General features: G+C 34.7%; 1 protein-coding gene across 1 annotated transcript in view; it reads right to left on the bottom strand.

Moving 5' to 3' along the window:
* BOLL (boule homolog, RNA binding protein) overlaps positions 1 to 16,484 on the bottom strand; it is a 34,537-nt gene extending 18,053 nt beyond the window's left edge. The window contains exons 1-4 of the mRNA XM_058164878.1: positions 16,425 to 16,484; positions 7,084 to 7,227; positions 5,435 to 5,526; positions 63 to 117 (exon numbers count right to left, since the gene is read on the bottom strand). Of these exons, the coding sequence (XP_058020861.1) occupies positions 63 to 117; positions 5,435 to 5,526; positions 7,084 to 7,227; positions 16,425 to 16,442 (309 nt within the window). The 5' untranslated portion in view covers positions 16,443 to 16,484. The remainder of the gene's footprint in view (positions 1 to 62; positions 118 to 5,434; positions 5,527 to 7,083; positions 7,228 to 16,424) is intronic.
* Positions 16,485 to 19,737: the final 3,253 nt, after the last annotated feature.

Genomic DNA, 19,737 nt, shown 5'->3' with positions numbered 1-19,737 from the left:
TTCACAAATATGTAAACGTGAGAGAATTACTACTCTGTATATAAAATAAAATAATAATTTACCTCTTGTAAAATTTTCTGTGCATCTTCCTGAGTTTCAAATGTGACAAACCCATACCTAAGTAAAATAACAGAAATTATTTTCCTTAAAGTACATTACATGTGCAGTCGTCCAAAATGTTAATGTGTTGTCTGACAATTTTGAGGCATTTTGTAGTCTATAAAAAAGGAATGTGAAACAACGAAGTATTTGTTTCAGCCTATCTACTGAGAACAAGGCTTTTAAAAACCATTTTTCCCAAAGAGAAGACAGATTATGACCTTCTAAAAGGAACATGTTACTTCCATGTGTTTTTTAATTAATAGAAGAAAAAGTTTAAGCCACAGGCATAAAACAGTGGCCAGAAAACAAATTCTCATTAACAAGAAAAAACCTCTATCTCACAATAAAGATGCTTCCTATGTTAATCAAAACAGAATTCTGGAAGTTAAGAACCACAGCAGGTGGAATTGAAAGATGAAGATTCTGCTGTAATTCTAGCTTGACAATATAACTCAAGTAAGGCTTATGTGAGACAAAAGCAAAAATAGCATAAATGTTAATATAAACTTACATCCTTAATGCTTTGGTTAGGTTGTACATTCAGTTTTTGTTTAGTCCTTTAAAAAAAGTGTGAACACTACACCTTTTCTGATTTACATTAGAAAAGTGTAGCAATATTTGATTTCAGGTTAAATTTCCAAGTTCACTAATGCAGAAGAAAAATACATTCAGTATAAAATTCAACTGCTGAAGCTGTAATTAGCATAAAAGATATCCTTCTGGAATTACTTTCAATAAAATGAATCTATTTTTCAAACTGAGAATTCTTTCATTTCAATTTGCTATATATATTTTTATGAATCTTTGCATTGAAACACATCTTGGCAACTGTGAAGAAATAATTTATGTGCATAAACTGACATATAGCTTTTCTGTGGGATTTGTATAGATGAATAGAATGCTTATTTTTAATTATGATATAATTCTTGATATAGTTGAATGGCTGTAGTGAACTACAAATTAAAACCATACAGCTGAAGTTCTTTTCCTCGATTCTTTGAACCAATTATGCTTTATATCATATTCTAAATACAAGAAAAGTAGGACTGTAATCAATTAACAATAGAAAATAAGATTATTTGTCCAAAATCTTCATGTGCTCCTACCAGGGTGGCAAGTTATAGTAATAAATGAATATGGCTATGTACCTCAGCAAAAGTATGATAGAGAAGAAATACCATATAGGCAGATATGAGTATAGCAATAGAAATAAACCAGTGAAATAAAGCACCTTCTGATAAAGATATACTTGTGATCAGTATATTAAAAAGAAAGTATCTATCACTGAAATGAAACTGATTATCTAGAATTCAAGCCTAAGTAAAAGGGAAGATCAACCTGCTATTTATGTGCAAAGTGCCATATAGACACTGACAGAATATAGATGTGTCTAGTGGTTAAAGAAACGGAGATGAGCACCGCCCCCTAGAGTCGGCAATGACTAGCACGTATGTGCGAGGGGAACCTTTACCTTTACTTTAGTGGTTAAAGAATACATACAGTAGATAATCATAATTAAATGAAAAAACCTTAGCCAGATAATCATAATTAAGCAGCTGATACCTTAGCCAAGATAAAACTTTACCTTATGAAACCACCTAATTTGCCCTACTACTAGGCAAAGGCTAAAAGGAAAGCCATGTTCACTGATGGAATATATTACAGAACAACTACAAGAAATTCAAAAGGTTTCTTCATTACATAGAAAAGTACTGTAGAGAGACTCTTAGGTGTACAAAGTATGAGGCAAATGAATTGGACTGATATATTTGCAAAGATCTAAGATGAGACTGTCACTGTCTATTTAGTACAGTAATGGAAATAGAAATTAGTACTCTTTACATAGCTGTTACTGGTGTTATTGTATCCTTCCTTTGAAAAGACTGTACCAAAGAAGAGGCAATTAAAAGGTATAGCCGTTATATGGCTATTTACAGCAACAGTGAGCTATTATTTTATCTGCTTGAACATTGTAAAAGGATATGAGGTGATGTCTAAAAATAATGTCAATGTAAGCTAGCTTGGTGAATCAAATATATTTCTTTTGGTATTTTGTACAATATTTTTCTAGAAATATTTTAGGAACATTCAGTCATATGGAAGTGTGCTCTGTAGTACTATTGATTATTCAAGAAAACAGACCTGTGGTAACCCATATGACAGTATGCCTATTTTGGAATATAATCCACTTCATTATCTTCAAAACTGAATAATGAAGATTGAAGAGTAAATCGGTGAATATTTCTACTAAACCCAGAAGATGATAGCCAACACTTTTAAGAATAGATTAGGATGGAAACAGAAGCCATAGCTGATGAAACTGCCAATATGGTAGCTTTTGATGCAGTATGTACCAAATCATTTAAAGCTGGCAAACTAAGAAAACAACATTCACTTGGATTTCTGGAATGTTTAACAACCATTTGCAGTTACGACTAAGATGAAAAAAGTAACTTTATAATCTATCCTTGAACCTATAGCCTTTGAAGGAGTGAAACACTGAAGTAAAATCACAAGCACACTTGAAGTTTCACTTAGTGACTACTTTGCTTAACAGTCAAATTGCTAGTCCCAACTGCAATCACTAAATGAGAACTATCTATATTGCTAGTAATATAACAGAATACTGAAAACCTACTCAAGTAATTTCCAGATTAATTTATTCTTAGTACAATGAAGACAGAATTACTCCAAGTCGCTTACATTTTCCCTCTGGACTAAGGAATTTTCCTCCCTTGGACTAAGGAATTTTCTATAAAGCTTCTGTTACTTTCCCTATATTCCAAGGATCTTCAGACATTTCATTATAGCATGCAAATTCCATGGATCTATAATGGTAGTCATTATATTTCTGTAATGTGTATGCCACTGTAGTTGTATAGTACTATAGGAAATATACCCAATGTAAAAGCTCAAGTTAATATTACTATACAGATATATGTATATCTGATACTATGAATCAAAGTCAAATTGACAAAGAAAACTTAAGTTGATCTAGATAATACATTCAGTAATTTAGCGATTTAAAATAAAACCAACTGACAGTTTTCTTTCCCATCATGCTTAGCCTATTAAAGCCCTCAAATCTGAGAGGCTGACCAATATGAAGGGCTTTAGTACTATGTTGAAGAGTATCCATGGACATGCTACTTCTTTCTAAGTCTTATCTGAACAACTGTGGATCAAAATTAAGTTTTTGTTATGAAATGATCACCTACAACTTCTAAAGTGAATGCACTATAAGCTTAGGATCTGACAATGAAATTTCAGGTAGGACAGCCTCTATAAATGGAGAATGTAAACTGGAAAACAGGAATCTACAACAATCCATCTATTTAATTCCTCAAAAAGTTTCAAAGTTCTGGTATTAGCAAGACTGGAAATAACTGAATACTTTAATACATTACAGTAGGGATATTTCTGAATCAAATAATTTAATCTTTTTGAATTCAATTTAATTGATTGCTTCAAAGAGATGAAGACAGTAAATTTATGTTTTTTTAAATACTACGGTTGATCTCGAAAACACTGAAATATATATGAGCTAGTCAGCCCTGGGTTTGATGAAGAACAAGCAGAATCTTCTGCAGAGGTGTTGAATACTAGCCATTGAAAAAGGTGGTGAAAAAATGCACTTTCGGAAAATGCATTATTGAACTATATATGCTTCTTGGAATGATTTTGATTTTTTTAAATTTCAGCTAGCAGAAGACACTTGCTTTGTGAAGGAACCTTACATATATGCATGTTGTCTGAGCTACGCAGTGCTTTCTTCCTAAATTTTAAACTAAAGGGCAATGTTCTATCAGGTTTGTTTTACTAATACTTAGCAAAAATGGCATGCCTCAACTTCTTGGCCTTTGCCTCTGACAAACCTTGTTCGTCAGATGTAGTAACTTTACTCAGGCATTGCGTATACAGGAAGGCTTCTTTAATTATCTGAATTCTAAAACTTTATTAAGAAATAGAATAGTTTGAACAAAAACCTCAATGAAATCTAATTTTTCCCCAAATTATTCCTTTTCAAATGTAGATTAATAAGGAAAAACAATAACTCTAACCACAAGGAACAAGAAAATAGAAATGATTTGGGGAAATATGAAGATAAAGAGCGGGGAAAAAAAATCAGAGAATGCTACTGAAAATACTTCTGGGGGTTGAGAAGGAGCTGAGGTAACACAACAGATGCTGCTATGGACAAAGATGCAGAGGTATAGTATGCCAAAAATTGCTTTGCTGAAACATTCCAAATTATACACAGCACAGACATGGAGACTCATTTGCATGATACAGTAATATCACAGTGAAGAATAAAAATTAAAGGGATGTTTTAGAACAGCTTTTATTGAATAAGAACTATACAACAGACTGACAGCACAGGATTATTACCGTATATACTCGAATATAAGCCGATCCGAGTATAAGCCGAGGTCCCCAATTTTACCCCAAAAACTGGGGTAAACTGGGGACTCGAGTATAAGCCGAGGGTGGGAAATGAGGCACCTACCGGTTGGGGAAACCCTCCCTCCCTCAGCTGAGAAGGCTGGCGGCTCCCGCCCGCCCTCTCACTGCACCGCAGGGCTTCCCGCCGTCCGGAAAAATGTGAAAAAAAAAAAAAAAAGAACTCGAGTATAAGCCGTATATACTCGAGTATAAGCCGAGGGGCTTAAAAAAAAAACAAACTCGAGTATAAGCCGTATAGACCCGAGTATAAGCCGAGGGGACGTTTTTCAGCACAAAAAACGTGCTGAAAAACTCGGCTTATACTCGAGTATATACGGTAATAAACATTTCAGTTATGTTGCATTTATTTATTTAATTAATTAATTAATTAATATTCTGCCCATCTATTTGTTTGGAATAACTCTACAGTATGTAAACTAAGTAAATTTAATAATTCCATATAAATTATATGATTTTCAAAAAATTTAATGGCATCTTTAAGAGTAACAACATTGATAAAAGGAATTTGAATGAAGAAGTAAATGATAATAGGATAGCTTTTTAGCATTTCTTCCCTCGTGAATAACTGCATATACTCTTTTTTGAGGACCATACTCTAAGAATTTAATTAAATGAATTTAACTGAGTATCATGACATATTGTTTTATTGCAAATGAAAAACACAACTTGGCCTCTAGAAATTGTTTCTAACCAAACACAGCCTATCCACTTTTACTAAGAAACCTAACCCTGTTTAAACTGACTCCCAGATAATTTGCTTACAGAATTACAGACCTGAAGGACTTTTATACCATGCGCTTAATTATTGGAAGACTAGATACAGCCTCTCAGCAGTATATTGATTTAATAAATGTTTTGTTTTACTAACCCTTTTGATACTCCAGCTCTGTCATTTACTATTTTTACTTCTTTTACACAGCCGTATTGGGAAAAAAATTTCCTCAGGTCATTCTCGTTAGTCTATTGAAATAAATAAAAGGGGAAGGGGAAGAGAGAGTGTAAGACTGTATAATACTAGTAAATCTAGTTAAAATATGATTATCACTTAATATTGACATTCTTTTAATAATTGGCATGTTTGCTCAATCAAAACTAATTTCAATCTATCCATTTATACTATTTTGAAAGTTACATTACTTTCCAATTATATTCTTCAGCAGTTTGTACAATAAGGATACCTGCAATGTTTTCTACAGTGGGCTGATTCTTCTAGACTTACCTATGTTGTATATAATTTCCACTTCCATGGCATTCTGAAATTTGTTTTTTTAAAAAAGGGAAATAATACAAGGGAGAGAAAAATCAGCAGAGTTTCTTTGGATATGTTGGCATGCCTAATAATGAATGGTTTTCAAGACCATTTTCCAGAAAAGTTACTCTGCAAAGACACACAAAGAAGTGTTATTGCAAGAAATAAAATAGGAAGGATTGGACTTTTTAAAAAAGAATGAATCACCTTGGAAGCGCGGTTTTTTAAAACAAAGTGCTGAACAGGATACAACGAATAGCAGTAACACTTAGACTTACATACTGTACTTATAGTACTTTACAGTCCTCTCTAAATAGTTTGCAGTCAGCATATTGACCCCAACAATCTGGGTCCTCATTTTACTGACCTCGGAAGGATGGAAGGCTGAGTCAACCTTGAGCCGGTGAGAATAACAGCTGGCAGTTGGCAGAATTAGCCTGCAATACTGCATTCTAACCACTGTGCCATGATGGCACTCTATATAAATTGAATAATATATTTAAGAGTTAATATCTCATTAGAGTAGCACTTTTAGGTTTTTAATGCTGGGTGCATATTTAGATATTTTACTAAGCTATGATGGGAGGGAATATATTTTCAAGAATGTTTGTTTCCTGTAGTGTCTAAGAATATAGATATTTTTGCTTTTGCTCTTAGTTAATTGCAACACTGACCTGTGGATTGTATGGATTGGAAGTGGCTAGTTTACACTTCTGTCAACATACATCTCATTCATAATTGCTTACAGAAAAAGAATGCACACTTTTCCATACTCAATAGAAGGTCCTATGGATGAAGTGAGAGGACGCTACCTGGATATCTTCAAGGATGCAAGTTAAAACTCAAGAATAGTAATTTGAAAAACTAAAAAGTGAAATACCTCTGACTGAATTTATGGGTGAATGAAAGATTTACAAAACAGTAAAATAAAAGGTAGAATGATCAGAGCACATGGTTAATAAGCTAGGATGATACTCTGTATCTTCACAAAGACACTAGTAAATTTGTTCTGGAAAATCCACAACCTATTGAAATAGATCAGAGCGGGAGACTGGAATCCACTGTAATGACAATGCCATTTTAATAGACGACAACAACAACAACAACAACAACAACAAAGGGATGAGATGGGGAAGAAGTAACACTTATTTCCTGTATCTATCTACCAGACGATAAAATGATAAGAATAAATTCTTAGATATATGTAACAATATAAAAACAATTCTATTACAATAAAAGTTGGACTGTTATTCAGTCATCCAAATTACCTTAAAATCAATTCCTCCAACAAAGATGCGATTAGGAATAACTGTTCCAAACCTTGGGGCACTGGTGGCGTTATTTAAAGGCACTGGCGACACAGTCTTAGGAGATGGAGACAAAGAATCAGTTTGCATCTGATTTGCAGTTTGCTGTTTAAAAGAACATATTCTTGTTAAATATATTTTTGATCTAATATATTATGGATTTTCAAAAATTATAATGAGAAAAAGAACAAACAATAGTTACAATCATTTCTAGGAAATGGGAACATTTTTACTTTAATCCAGAAGTAATTTAATGCTACAATATCAAAAGTTTCTCTGTCTTGTATTATGTTTTCATATACAGGTAGTCCTTCAGTTACGAATGTAATGGAGCATGCCCATTCCATTCGTAACTCGAGGACTCGTAGGAGTGAATTTCCTACCTTGAATGGAATCTCGGGGTGGGGAACCCCATAGGGAGCCTAGTGATGGAACAGGCCACCTGTTTCAAACCACCCAAGGTCTCCCCTGATCCACGGATAGCTCATTCTCCCTCCCCTGGGGTGGTCACCACAATTGCTCCGTCCCATCCTGCCATGTCGGGTCACTTAACCTTATGAAGAACTGTCTCCTCTCCAGCCTCTCTGTTTCATTGCCTGCTCCCTTCTTTCTCATCAGCAAAGGGCTTGAAGAAACCTTTGGTAATGAAAAAGGAGCCCCGGAAGGCCATGTGTGCCCTTCTGGGCCTCCTTTTTCACCGCTGAAGTTGGCTTTCGGTGATGAAAAAGGAGGCCTGGAGGGCTGCATGCACCCTTCCGTGCCTCCTTTCTCGCTGGCAAACTGCTTGAGTCAGCCTTTGGCGATGAAAAAGGAGGCCCGGAGGGATGCATGCCACTCCGGGCCTCCTTTCTCGTCAGCAAAGCACGTGAGGATTGTGTTCCTGTAGACTTTGGCAGCCCTTTGCAAAAAGCCTTTGCTGGTAGGCTTTGGAGGGACACACCTGCTCCTCCCAAGATCTGCGGGTGCCAACAAAGGCTTTTTGCAAAGGGCTGACAAAGTCTACAAGAATGCAATCTTCCTGCAGGTTTTGGCAAGGAAACAGCAAACAGAGGGAAGGTCTGAAGGACCTAAGTTTGCAAACAACTAGGCCTCAATTCACAGAAAAATGAGGCTAAAATGTGAGATCACACATCACACAAGATCTCACACTCCTGAGTTTGCATGATTAGGCCTGTTCTCTGCAAATGCACCAAAAGCCTGAAGCAATGAAGCAGGTAAAGAAACCAGGACAGAGAGGAGATCTTTGTAAGTGAGTCTCCACAGGCGAAGTTTCTGTGAAGACCCAGCTGGGTGGGGGGAGGATAGGCAGGGTGAATGTTGCAGAGCCTCTGTGATAGTTCGTAAGAGCAAACAACTGCCATGGTGCTACAAAATTTATAATTTCGGGACTTGTTTGCCAAAGCTAGGGGATGCTTATCGCGTAACTTCCAACATTTGCTAAGGGAACGCTCATAACCTGAGATTACCTGTACTCAACTCTTCTTAATTCTTTAAAGTTCTAAAAGTTATTATTTTATAAGTGTATTAAATATTGTCTTAACTTAAAAGAATACAACCCCTTTAAAAAAATATGTATGAATGTTATCCCTGCATAAAACATTTGTATCCTCTCTTTTCTTAGGACAGTTCATCTGTACAATGAAACTTACATTTAACCTAGAAAGTAAAACTAATTTAAAATAAAAATTAGAATTCCACATAATTAAATTGTAAACATTTTTCATTTAGCTTTTAAAAAAAGATCTCATTATTTAGGCTATACATTTCAAATTATTTGTTTTGAAAAAGTTCCACTGCATAAAAACGAAGTGATATGAAATCAGATATCAGATTAATAGTTAATATCATTTATAGATATATTCCAAAATATATATAAATTAATCTAAAGAAAACCTAATTAGCTATGCTTTTTTTTAGTGTATATTCCCACTCATAAAAATATAGCAGTTAAATCCAATTAAGTTTGTTTCTTCCCCCCCCCCCCAAATATTGTTTTCATACTTTAGTAAATTCAAGGCAAACCCTAGGCCATTTTTACCTTTATTAAATTCAAATACTGTTATATTTGGTAGTAATAATTTACTAAGAAACGTAATGACAGATTTTCAGCTATTATTCAATAAAGAACTAATATAGAATGTTCTTGTATTGGCGTATAAATAGTCTCAAATGTAGTCCTTCCCCTCATCTCCTTCTATCTCTAAAACTGCTCTACTCTGAAAGCACATATTGATAGTATGAGTCACAAAAATATCAAAAATCCATTAATAATAGAATTATTTATCTCAGGGTTCCAAATTGTTAAGTGTTAATTTATTTTCCAGAAAAGTACCACTGTCCTGAATATCTGAATTGTACAGGGTAGTATATTATGCACAGGAAGTATTAGCATAGCATAATGTGCTATGAGCAACAGAACAATAAGGTCCTTCTTCCTGAGTCTTGAAAACAAAGCTGAGAAAAAATACTATAAAAGTTCAATCATATACTGTAAGTAATTCAGAAATTAAGGTAGAGTTATAAACATAAATAACAATAACATCATTTTTTTCAGTCTAGTTTTCTTCACATTGATAATGTATTCATTGCCAAAATATATCATACTAGATATTTAAAGCATTTGTGGTTATTTAGTACTATTATTATTTGAAAATTTTCCACTGAACAATTCTGACAACAGTATTTCTCTGGAATGCTTCAGAAACTATATATATAAACCTATATCTTATATAAGTTTATATAACTTATATAAAGATATAAAGAATTGAAGGTACAGATCTAATCTGCACTGATTATTAGAGATTTTCATATTATCATTTATTATGTCCTTTTTATTAGGTATTCCTACTAGCAAAAGGAGTTAAAAGTCAATATTTGAAATACATTAACTTACTGATAGTATCAGAACCATATAATACGAGAACTCACATTTCTTCTTCTGTTGTTTAACAAAGAAATATTTACTGTACTACAGAGTACAAACATGAAACAAAAAAAAATCTTTCTATTTTGGGGCTAGAAATTCTAACTGACAGTACTTTCTTACAGAGTATTTTTTTAAAATAATATAATTTTTTTTTAAAAATCCTTGTATGTAATAGTATCATCAATATTGAAGCCCAATAATTTAATTTCTATATAGGTAGTCCTTGAGTTACGACCACAGTTGAGCCCAAAATTTATGTTGCTAAATGAAACATTTGTTAAGTCAGTTCACCCCATTTTAGGCCTTTTCCTGCCATAGTTGTTAAGTGAATAATTGCATTTGTTAAGCTAATAAAGTTAGTTGTTAAGTGAATCTGGTTTCCCCCTTCAGAAGATCGCAAAAGGGGATCACATGATCCCAAGGCTTTATAACAGTCATAAACATGAACTAATTGCCAAGCATCCAAATTCTGATCGTATGAGCATGGAGACGGTACAAAGGTCATGTGAAAAATTATCATAAGTCACTTTTTTCAGTGCTCTTGTAACTTTGGTCACTAAATGAACTGTTGTAAGCTGAGGACTACCTGTATTTTCTTCCTTCATATATTTATTGAATTGTTGTAAAGAAATAAGATTTGTCATATTTAAGTTTTAATAACAGTGGAAATCAAATATGTAGATGTACAGGGATAAAATAAGAGCTTTTCCCCAAAATAAGACATCCCCTGATAACAAGCCCAAACGGGCTTTTGAGCACATGGCGATAAGGCCAAGCGCTTATTTCAAGGTTCAAAAAAATATAAGACAGGGCCCTATTTTCGGGGAAACACGGTATTATTAGAATATTATTAGAATTAGAATGATAATTTTTAATAAATCAGTTTGAATGTTTACTCATTTATAATGCTTGCTTCTAAACTTATTTCAAAATACTATATCTAAACTAACAAAAATGATTTTTGAAACTTTCCAACATTGATCAATGAGAAACTTGTTTGTACACTATGAAATTACAATAGCATTATTAAAAAAATAATATATTTTTAAAAGTTTTATAATTTTACAGATTGTTATATAAATATGATGCAGTTTTACTATAAACTGTTAACATTTCATATTTCTAGAACACTAATATGTTTGTTTTGAAGTATTTGGCATTATATATAGCACTGTGAAATTGACAGACTACATAAACACATGGATTCAAAGTTACAATATAATTCAAGTATACTGAATATACATATAGTATTGGTTTATATGAATATACATGATTGGCTATATTTTTGGCAAATGGGTGGATTCTGCTAATTAACTATAGGTAATCAATGACTGCCTTAATGAGGAAGCCTTTTTTTTTAAGGGACACATCTTTGTAATACATTATTTAGGATCAAGCTGACATGATAAAATAGAGGTTCTTACAAATTACAAATTGATCATAGAGGTCTATTTGTATGTATGATAATTCCTATCACATACAGAAGAATATGTCTACTTCGCTTGCTATGAACACGACAAATTCAAATGTTTCTGAAGCATAAGGTAAGAGAAGGGCTATTTCACAATGTATTGAATTCAGACATATCATGTGCTGTAGTTGATGGTAGGATGATAATGACACAGACATGATGAAAAGATAAATATTGCTGCGGTTTTTACTTTCTCATTTATTTCTTTTACAGTGGCAAACGATTGTACTAGAATGGTTCTAGTTAAGAAACTAATTCTGCTAGTGGTTTTCCAATTGATATGCTTGGTGACTGAACCATATATTTCTTTTCTACTGACAAGATCAAATCAGTTTCCAGATATAACTTAATAGTATATAGGATCTTAATTAGTAGGCTCAATAAAGCAAGTAGGAAAAATACTTAACTGACAGAATTATATATTAGATCTTATTACCCAGTCTATGCTGTGGTTATGCCAAAGGAGTTCTCTTTCCTAGCCATGGCATTTGGAATGTAATCTGCAAAGCAATGCTGTCTCAGACAGTAAGTGGTTTATTATAATCAGAACAGAATTGGAACTGGTTCTACCTTAAGTGAATTGTTATAAGAAATTCAGCAGATATTTGAAGAAAAAATCAGCAATATTCAGCATGACTCCATACACATTGTAGCTCTATTATTGGAGGCAATGAACTATTCAGTCCATGTTTTGAATCCATGTATTAAAACCTAAAAATGCAATCAGGAACCTGACTACTTGAGGACTTATGGGGAAGAAATGGCAAACTGAAGCAGAGTTAATAACTTCAATAGAATGAAGAACGACCATGTAGACTGGCTTTTTACAATTCTTCTCCAGTCAAGGAGGGGGCTTGAAATCACCCACAAATGCTCCATAGTGCTACTCTTCATGAGGAGAATACAAGACACCAGCAGCCAGAGTCCTGAGAAGGAAGCGAATAGCTATCTTGCTGAAACCATGGCTAGTGCCATCAAGAGGACAATGGGTTCACATGCTTTTCTAATCACTTATGGAAACTGCTTGTTAACTGCATTTTAGGTATTGGGAACCTTTTGGATCATTGTTTTACAGTACCAGATGAGTTTCCTTTAATTTTTAATGAAAGACGTTTTAAATACAGGCAGTCCTCAACCACAATCGAGCCCAAATTTTCTATTGCTAAGTAAGATAGTTAAAGGAGTTTTGCTCCATTTTATGACCTTTCTTGTCATAGTTGTTAAGTGAATCACTACAGTTAAGTTAGTAACACAGTTGTTAAGTGAATCTGGATTCCCCATTAACTTTGTTATAAGATTGCAAAAAGTGATCACATGACACCGGCAACTGTCATAAATACATGCCAGTTGCCAACCATCCAAATTTTGATCATATGACTGTGGGGATGCTACAATTGTTAAGCGTGAAAAAGTTATGTCACTTTTTTCAGTGCTGTTTTAATTTCTAAGGGTCACTAAACGAATGGTTTTAAGGCAAAAACTACTTGTTCAAGTTTAAAGACTTAATTATTTTAGAATGAACAGCAAAGGACTGATTAGAACTTTGATTCTGGGAAGTTTAAAGTGGGCTATGTGTCCAGATAGATTTGAAATAAGATGTTGGTATTAAGACTTCTTCCCATGAGAGAATGTTTTTGTTTTAAATTCTCTTAAAAAACAGAATAGGATAAGACTATGAAGGTTAGATACTAGAGACAACCAGAAGTAGGTAAAAATTACAATTAAAGGAGAATATTGACATTTTAATTACTAATTCAGAATGATGCAAAATATTTGAATGTTGAAAATATTGAAGGATTTTTTAAAAAGGAGTTAATTTTAAGAATGTCTATCTCCATTGATAGACTGCTTCAAAATGTTATGAAATAGGATCAAATTTTACCTGACAAGACTGACATTGAGCTGAAAATAGATTTAAAAATGATAGGCTACAAAAATTATATTGAGAATGATGCCACACGGACATACAAAAGAAACCAGCTTAATAATTAAGGATGTACAAACAACAAACCAACACAGTGACCTGGATAATCTTCCTATATTGGATTTTTAAAAAGAGGGTAGTTAAAACTTTAAAGAATTTTGGGAAAAGAGATAAAGAAAAAATGAAAAGAATTCAACTTCTAGAACATTATTTGAAGGGACTGTAGATTGTTAAAAGTAAAAGGTATGAACAGATATGCTGTTATACCTAGTAACCTGTAAATGGGTTTTGGCGAATCAGGACTGAAACAAGATTTTAAGGATATTTATAAATAAGGAGGTATGGGAAGAAGAGATCATTTGCTGTATTTTAAGAGAAGGTGAAAAGTTATTGAAATAGTTTATATGTGATGAAGGGGAAATTGATTTTATATATTTCTTTTCTTTTTCTTTACTGTCTTGTTTTTTGTTGTTTTCCTGCTTTTTCTTTTATGTACCTTCTACTTGTTAAAGTTTGTATTGGTTTTAATAAAAGAAACTTTAACTTTTAATAAAACTAACTATAAAAGGGAATCTAAATACTTGCACATTGAAAGTTTGTTGCTTCTAATAAATAGGGGATAACTATTTGTATCTTTAAAGTTACTATTCTTTCTTTAGCTGTCTATCATAGTAATACCAGGAACAGTACCAGGTTCTTTTGAAAGGGGCAGCAACTGGGCCACTTATAGAAAAATCTAAATATGAATAAATGGAAAACAAGATCTTTAGCAAGTCATCAATGACCAATTTTAAGTAGTGTATGATGAAACAGAACTCTTTCAATTCAGTTTGAAGAAATGGGGATTGAAAATACCTTGGATCAAGATTGGCCATGCAACTGATGTTTCACCTTTTTAAAAATATACACTGATAAATGTTGCAAATTAAAAAGGGAGCAGGGTCTCAATTGTTCAGCTAAAGCCACCATATTTAACTCATTGTGAAACATACCCTATTTTGACCACCCCATGATTGGGAATATGTAGCTTTACTTAACAATTTTCAACATTATTAGTTATGATATCTTTCCAATTCAGCTGTTTAACCTATATACATTATTTTATACTGCTTCTGTTCCTACTTGGATAGCAGATTACAAAAAGGGTGGTTTACTCTGTGACAGTTATGTATCAGAATTCCTCATATCCATATTATCAATTGAGCTACTGTAGGGACCATGGGGTAATATATAGTACAGTACAATACAGGAAAATGAGTGAAGATTTAATTAATATTAATACAAAACCAAGACAATGGGCGAGATATATGACTTACTGGAACAAAACATGAGCAGAGTAATTAACTGAGTCCAGTAACTAGTCAATCCTGACAAGTTATAGCAGCAGCAGCATCAAGTGGTCAGTTTCTCTAGCTCAGATATTTGATTTGAAGGTGGCTGGCTATATCTCTTGAACATCAAATAAATCAGAAGCATCCCTATCTGGAGAGAACCTGGTATAATTTATTTTTGTTCTGGTAATCTCCCAGTAGGTAGCTATAACATGTGATGTACAGGATAACATATAAAAATGTCTTGGAAACTTCCAACAGTCTTTAGTATGACAGATGGCTCAATTTCAATCACAATATTTAAAAAGCAATCTCCTTGAATATGACGCTCTAGATTCTAGATTCCTACAATTCACCACCATGACCAAACCCCAAATTTCAATACATTGAAAAACACCAAACTGGAAAAGTTCTCCAAAAAGATGCTTTTCACCAGGGTTCTTGTTGAATAAAGCTTGGTGAGAATCACCAGAAAAAACATTTCAAGATGCAATCTTTTTAGAATGTCCAATGAAGACTGCAGACACACAAAAACTATGTCAGGAATTAGCTTCCGTGTTTTATAGGTCAGACCTGAGAATTTTAAATGCCTGCACTGTATTATAGGAATGTTTGTTCGTTTTTAAAAAAAGTCATGAGATATTTAATTGTTTATTCAATTTATGCCTGCCCATTTCAGCAAGCAACTCTGGGCACTCTGAATGACTGTTCAGTTTAAATGCAGACCGTTAAACAAATAAGTTATGAAAGTGCGCTTCTTTGAGTTGAACTTGTTTCCTTTATAAAAGTACATGCTTATATTTTTAACCGATTTCCTAACAAAATAAAACATTGACTATCAAAATTTTTAAACCTTTGATGCAAAAATAGTGGAAAAGAGATAAGGTGTATTTTGTATGCACACAAATCACACCAGAGTCACGCTCAAACCAAAGGAGAATTTACCTTCACCTACCCAAATAGGAAAAAATATTGCGCCGACACCTAATAAAAGAGCTGGCACTCCTAACGAGATCGAGGATCACTTTCGGCAGAATAAAAAGACGGTTGCAAAAGCAAGGCGAAAGGCGAGCGCCTCCAACTACAGGGGCGCGGAGAAAGGCAGGAGCCTCGACCTTCCGCCGCCCGACAGAACCGCGGCTCCTTCCCTCCACCTCCCCCACCAACCCCAACCGCCTTCCACTGCCGTTAGGGGGCGCGTGCCTAGGAGGGCCGTTTCTTTAGCCCCAGCTGAGGGCCCCACCCACTTCGCGGGGAGAATACAGAAGCGCCTCAAGGAATGGCGGGGAGGGGAGAGAAAACTGGGAGAAAGGGCGCGGCGTCTTTCTCGCTCGAGAGTGCTAGGGAGGAGCCGCGGCGGCGGGAGCAGCAACGTTCCTGAGCGCTTGCGTATTTTGGCGGGAAAGCGACGCCAAAATCATTCGTGGCTCTGAATCTGAAGTGATTTCTCGCCCTTTCCCCACGCCGTCAACTTTCCACCCCAACGAAGAGTGCCGCTTCCCGCCCCGTCCGTTCCTAGGGCCCATTTCAAGCCTAAGGCACGCCTTTCCCTCAGGAAACCCCCTGTGGGCCAACCCCGGCCTTAGGCGACGCGAACTTTGTTCGATGGGCTCGGAGGGTCCTTTGAGTGCTGCAAGGTTTCGTACTAACCGAGGAATCGGGCTCCATCTTTCGCTTCACACGTACATACAAGGCACGCCTCAAGTTCTGGGCAGCACGTTTCCCGCACGCAGCTCGCCTTCTCACGCAGCTGCCGCGCCTCCGTTACTAAGGGCAAGGCAGGGGAAACGGGGCGGGCGGGCGCGACAAGCTCTCTACAGGTGCAGTGGCCCCTCGCTGGCCCACGAGGTGGGGCTGAGGGAAAAGGCTTGTAGCTACGTTTGGGCTGGCATCCGGAACTCTTAACAGTGAGGTGGGCGGGAGGTTTAATGTCTATCTCTTATCTATCCCTTCCTGTGTGGTGCGCCTTTGGGCCTCTTGAATAATTGCAAAGATTTTTTTGAGACAAAAACCGTCATTTTTTTTTTTTTAAATCTGTGTTAAATAATAGTTATGTAAACTTGTGGTGATATGTATATTGGTATGGAATATGATTTATTGAAGTATGATTTTTTTACTTTCCAATTTTATAATGCATTCTTTACACAATCCTTAATTACAGCAAATTCATATTTTTGAATGTACTTCAAATTCACATCTGAGCCATTAGGAATAGAGTGGCACACAAATGTTATAACTGAATAAATAAATACATTTCATGTTGGTTTCACATCTTCCTATCCTATTAACTGAGGAAATAAATTATATTAGTGAATTTGATTAACTGATAATTTATGTCAGTGACCATTGTCACCCTTACCTCACAAATTCATGGTTCAGTGCATCAGGAGATAATGAACTGCCTGCCTTACACTGACATCATAAATTGATTGGTTCAGCTACCATATCAGTGTATTCCTCCACACAATTTGGAATGGCAGAATCCATTTGAAGATGTTCTTTTATTATGGACTATTTAAACTGGTAAATTTGCAAAAGGAGTGTCTACCCTGGATGTGTAAACAGGAGATGAAGGTCAATGCTACACAGATTTTGGGTAAAAATACTGCATTTATAAATAACACCATTGTAAACTCTTCAAATTCCTTCCTGGTATTTTGCCAATCTTTTTGCTGTTTTAAATCTGTCAATCTAGATTAGAATCATACAAAAACATGGTTTTACAGTACCCTGTTACCAGTCCATGACACCTTCTTGGAGGAGGCCAGTCTTGTTTTTGCTTATAATTGCTTATGGATGGGTCATGAAAATTTAAATCTACAATGCAATATAGGATTCATATCTCATATTAGAAAAAGATTGAAAAAAGGATGGCCAATGAAGAAATAGCAGCTGTAGAATAAACAGCAGATTGAATGGAAGGAGTAAAGGAGAAAGTCATAATTTGAATCCCAGTAAAATATATTTAATTATAGCCAATCACCAGTGAGTGAAAACAACATACAAGCAATGATCAAATATAACAAAGACTATGTTACAGTTATTTAAAATCTAAAAATTCAAATGTAGAAAAAGGGAAAGTTGAATGAAATTCAGTAGAACAATAAGATAGAAATTGAATTAAATTGAAGTGTAATATAATAAAAGAAAAATGGATGTTATAATAACGTCACTCCAAATTTGGGACAACTTACGACTTTTTATGGAAACTGCTGTAGATAGAAACTTAGCAACAGTACTAGTGGTACAAAAAGAATTTCAGGACAATCTGATATGAAGAGGAAAACTTTAAATTATATAAGTGAATAAAATGTGGCACACATTAAAAATAAAATATATTGAAATACAAAAATACTGGAAGCAAACTAAATAACAGCTTAGAATAAGATACAGAATAATAAATTAAATAATAAATTAATAATAAAATATGGTGATTGAAATAATAAGAAAAAAAGCAGATTCAAATAGGGGGAGGCAGGAGATACTTCCAAAGTAATCTACCAAATCCCCTGCATGGATTGCCCATGTGTCTATGTAGGATAGATGGGGAAGAAACTAACCATCTGATTGCAAGACCACAAGTGAGCAGTCAGATCAGGAGGCCTAAACTCACTGATAGTCTCATACTGCAATGAACAAGGACACACTTTCAACTTTGCAGCAACTAAGATTGCTGGACGAACAGACACAAAAACAGCCAGGGAAGTGATTGAAGCCTGGGAAATAGGCCTGTGGCCAATCAACAGGAGTGCTGATTTATCACCAGCCTATGCAGTACTTAGAATGTGAGGGCTGGGCAACACAAGCAAATGACAGATAATGACTTAAAAGCCACCCGTCAACACACCCCAATCAACATCTAAAAAGCCACTTACAACAGGCACTATAAATATCACACAGAGACCAACACATACTCTGTTAGAGAGAAGTTCTCTGAAGAAGGGCTCCAGCATGAGTCTGAAAGCTTAGAAGAAAAAATCTCTGGTCCCAGTGACAGACCCAGGTTGGATCCTGCAACATTATCCTGGGATATGTATATTTGCCTTCATTTGTGAGATTTAAGATACTCTCAGGATAAGAAACTAAAGTGAGAAATAAGAAAATGTACTATTCAGAAATAAATCGCTAGAAGAAAAAGTATAAAAGCTAGAAGAGAAACAGCAATAACAAGATAAAAAATAAATGTCTAATTTCATAATGATTATGAGATCCATGATAAGATATGTGATGAATATTACCACAAACATCGATGAACTACTAGAATCTCAATAGGCAAAGATAACCAAGTGTCTGTGAAGGGGGAAGTCATGCTTAAAAAGATAATGAAGGTTGACAGCTTCAACAGAATAGCCATTAAAAGGAGCACCTAAAAACAGATGGGCTATATAAAGAGGCAACAAATCAGTCAAAATCAGAATGAGAATCAGTTTAGGAATGACAACAATTTTAAAAAGTTTATCAGAAAAGTCAGCAGAAATCATAAGAAACTGAACAGCTAATGCAATATTGTTTACCCAAAAAAGGACAAAAATGATGGTTTAATCAATAGTAAGAAGCTCAGATAGGTATCTACTATGAACAACAGCATGGATAACTCTGAAATAAGAAAATGTACTATTCAGAAATAAATAGCTAGAAGAAAAAGTATAAAAGCTTGAAGAAAAACAGCAATAACAAGATAAAAAATAAATGTCTAATTTCATAATGATTATGAGATCCATGATAAGATATGTGATGAATATTACCACAAACATCGATGAACTACTAGAATCTCAATAGGCAAAGATAACCAAGTGTCTGTGAAGGGGGAAGTCATGCTTAAAAAGATAATGAAGGTTGAGAGCTTCAACAGAATAGCCATTAAAAGGAGCACCTAAAAACAGATGGGCTGTATAAAGAGGCAACAAATCAGTCAAAATCAGAATGAGAATCAGTTTAGGAATGACAACAATTTTTAAAAGTT

The sequence above is a fragment of the Ahaetulla prasina genome, chromosome 1 (genome assembly GCF_028640845.1).
Source record: "Ahaetulla prasina isolate Xishuangbanna chromosome 1, ASM2864084v1, whole genome shotgun sequence".
Taxonomy (NCBI): Eukaryota; Metazoa; Chordata; class Lepidosauria; order Squamata; family Colubridae; genus Ahaetulla; species Ahaetulla prasina.
The sequence above is the reverse complement of the archived record's forward strand: the minus strand, read 5'-3'. Positions and strand labels throughout refer to the sequence as shown.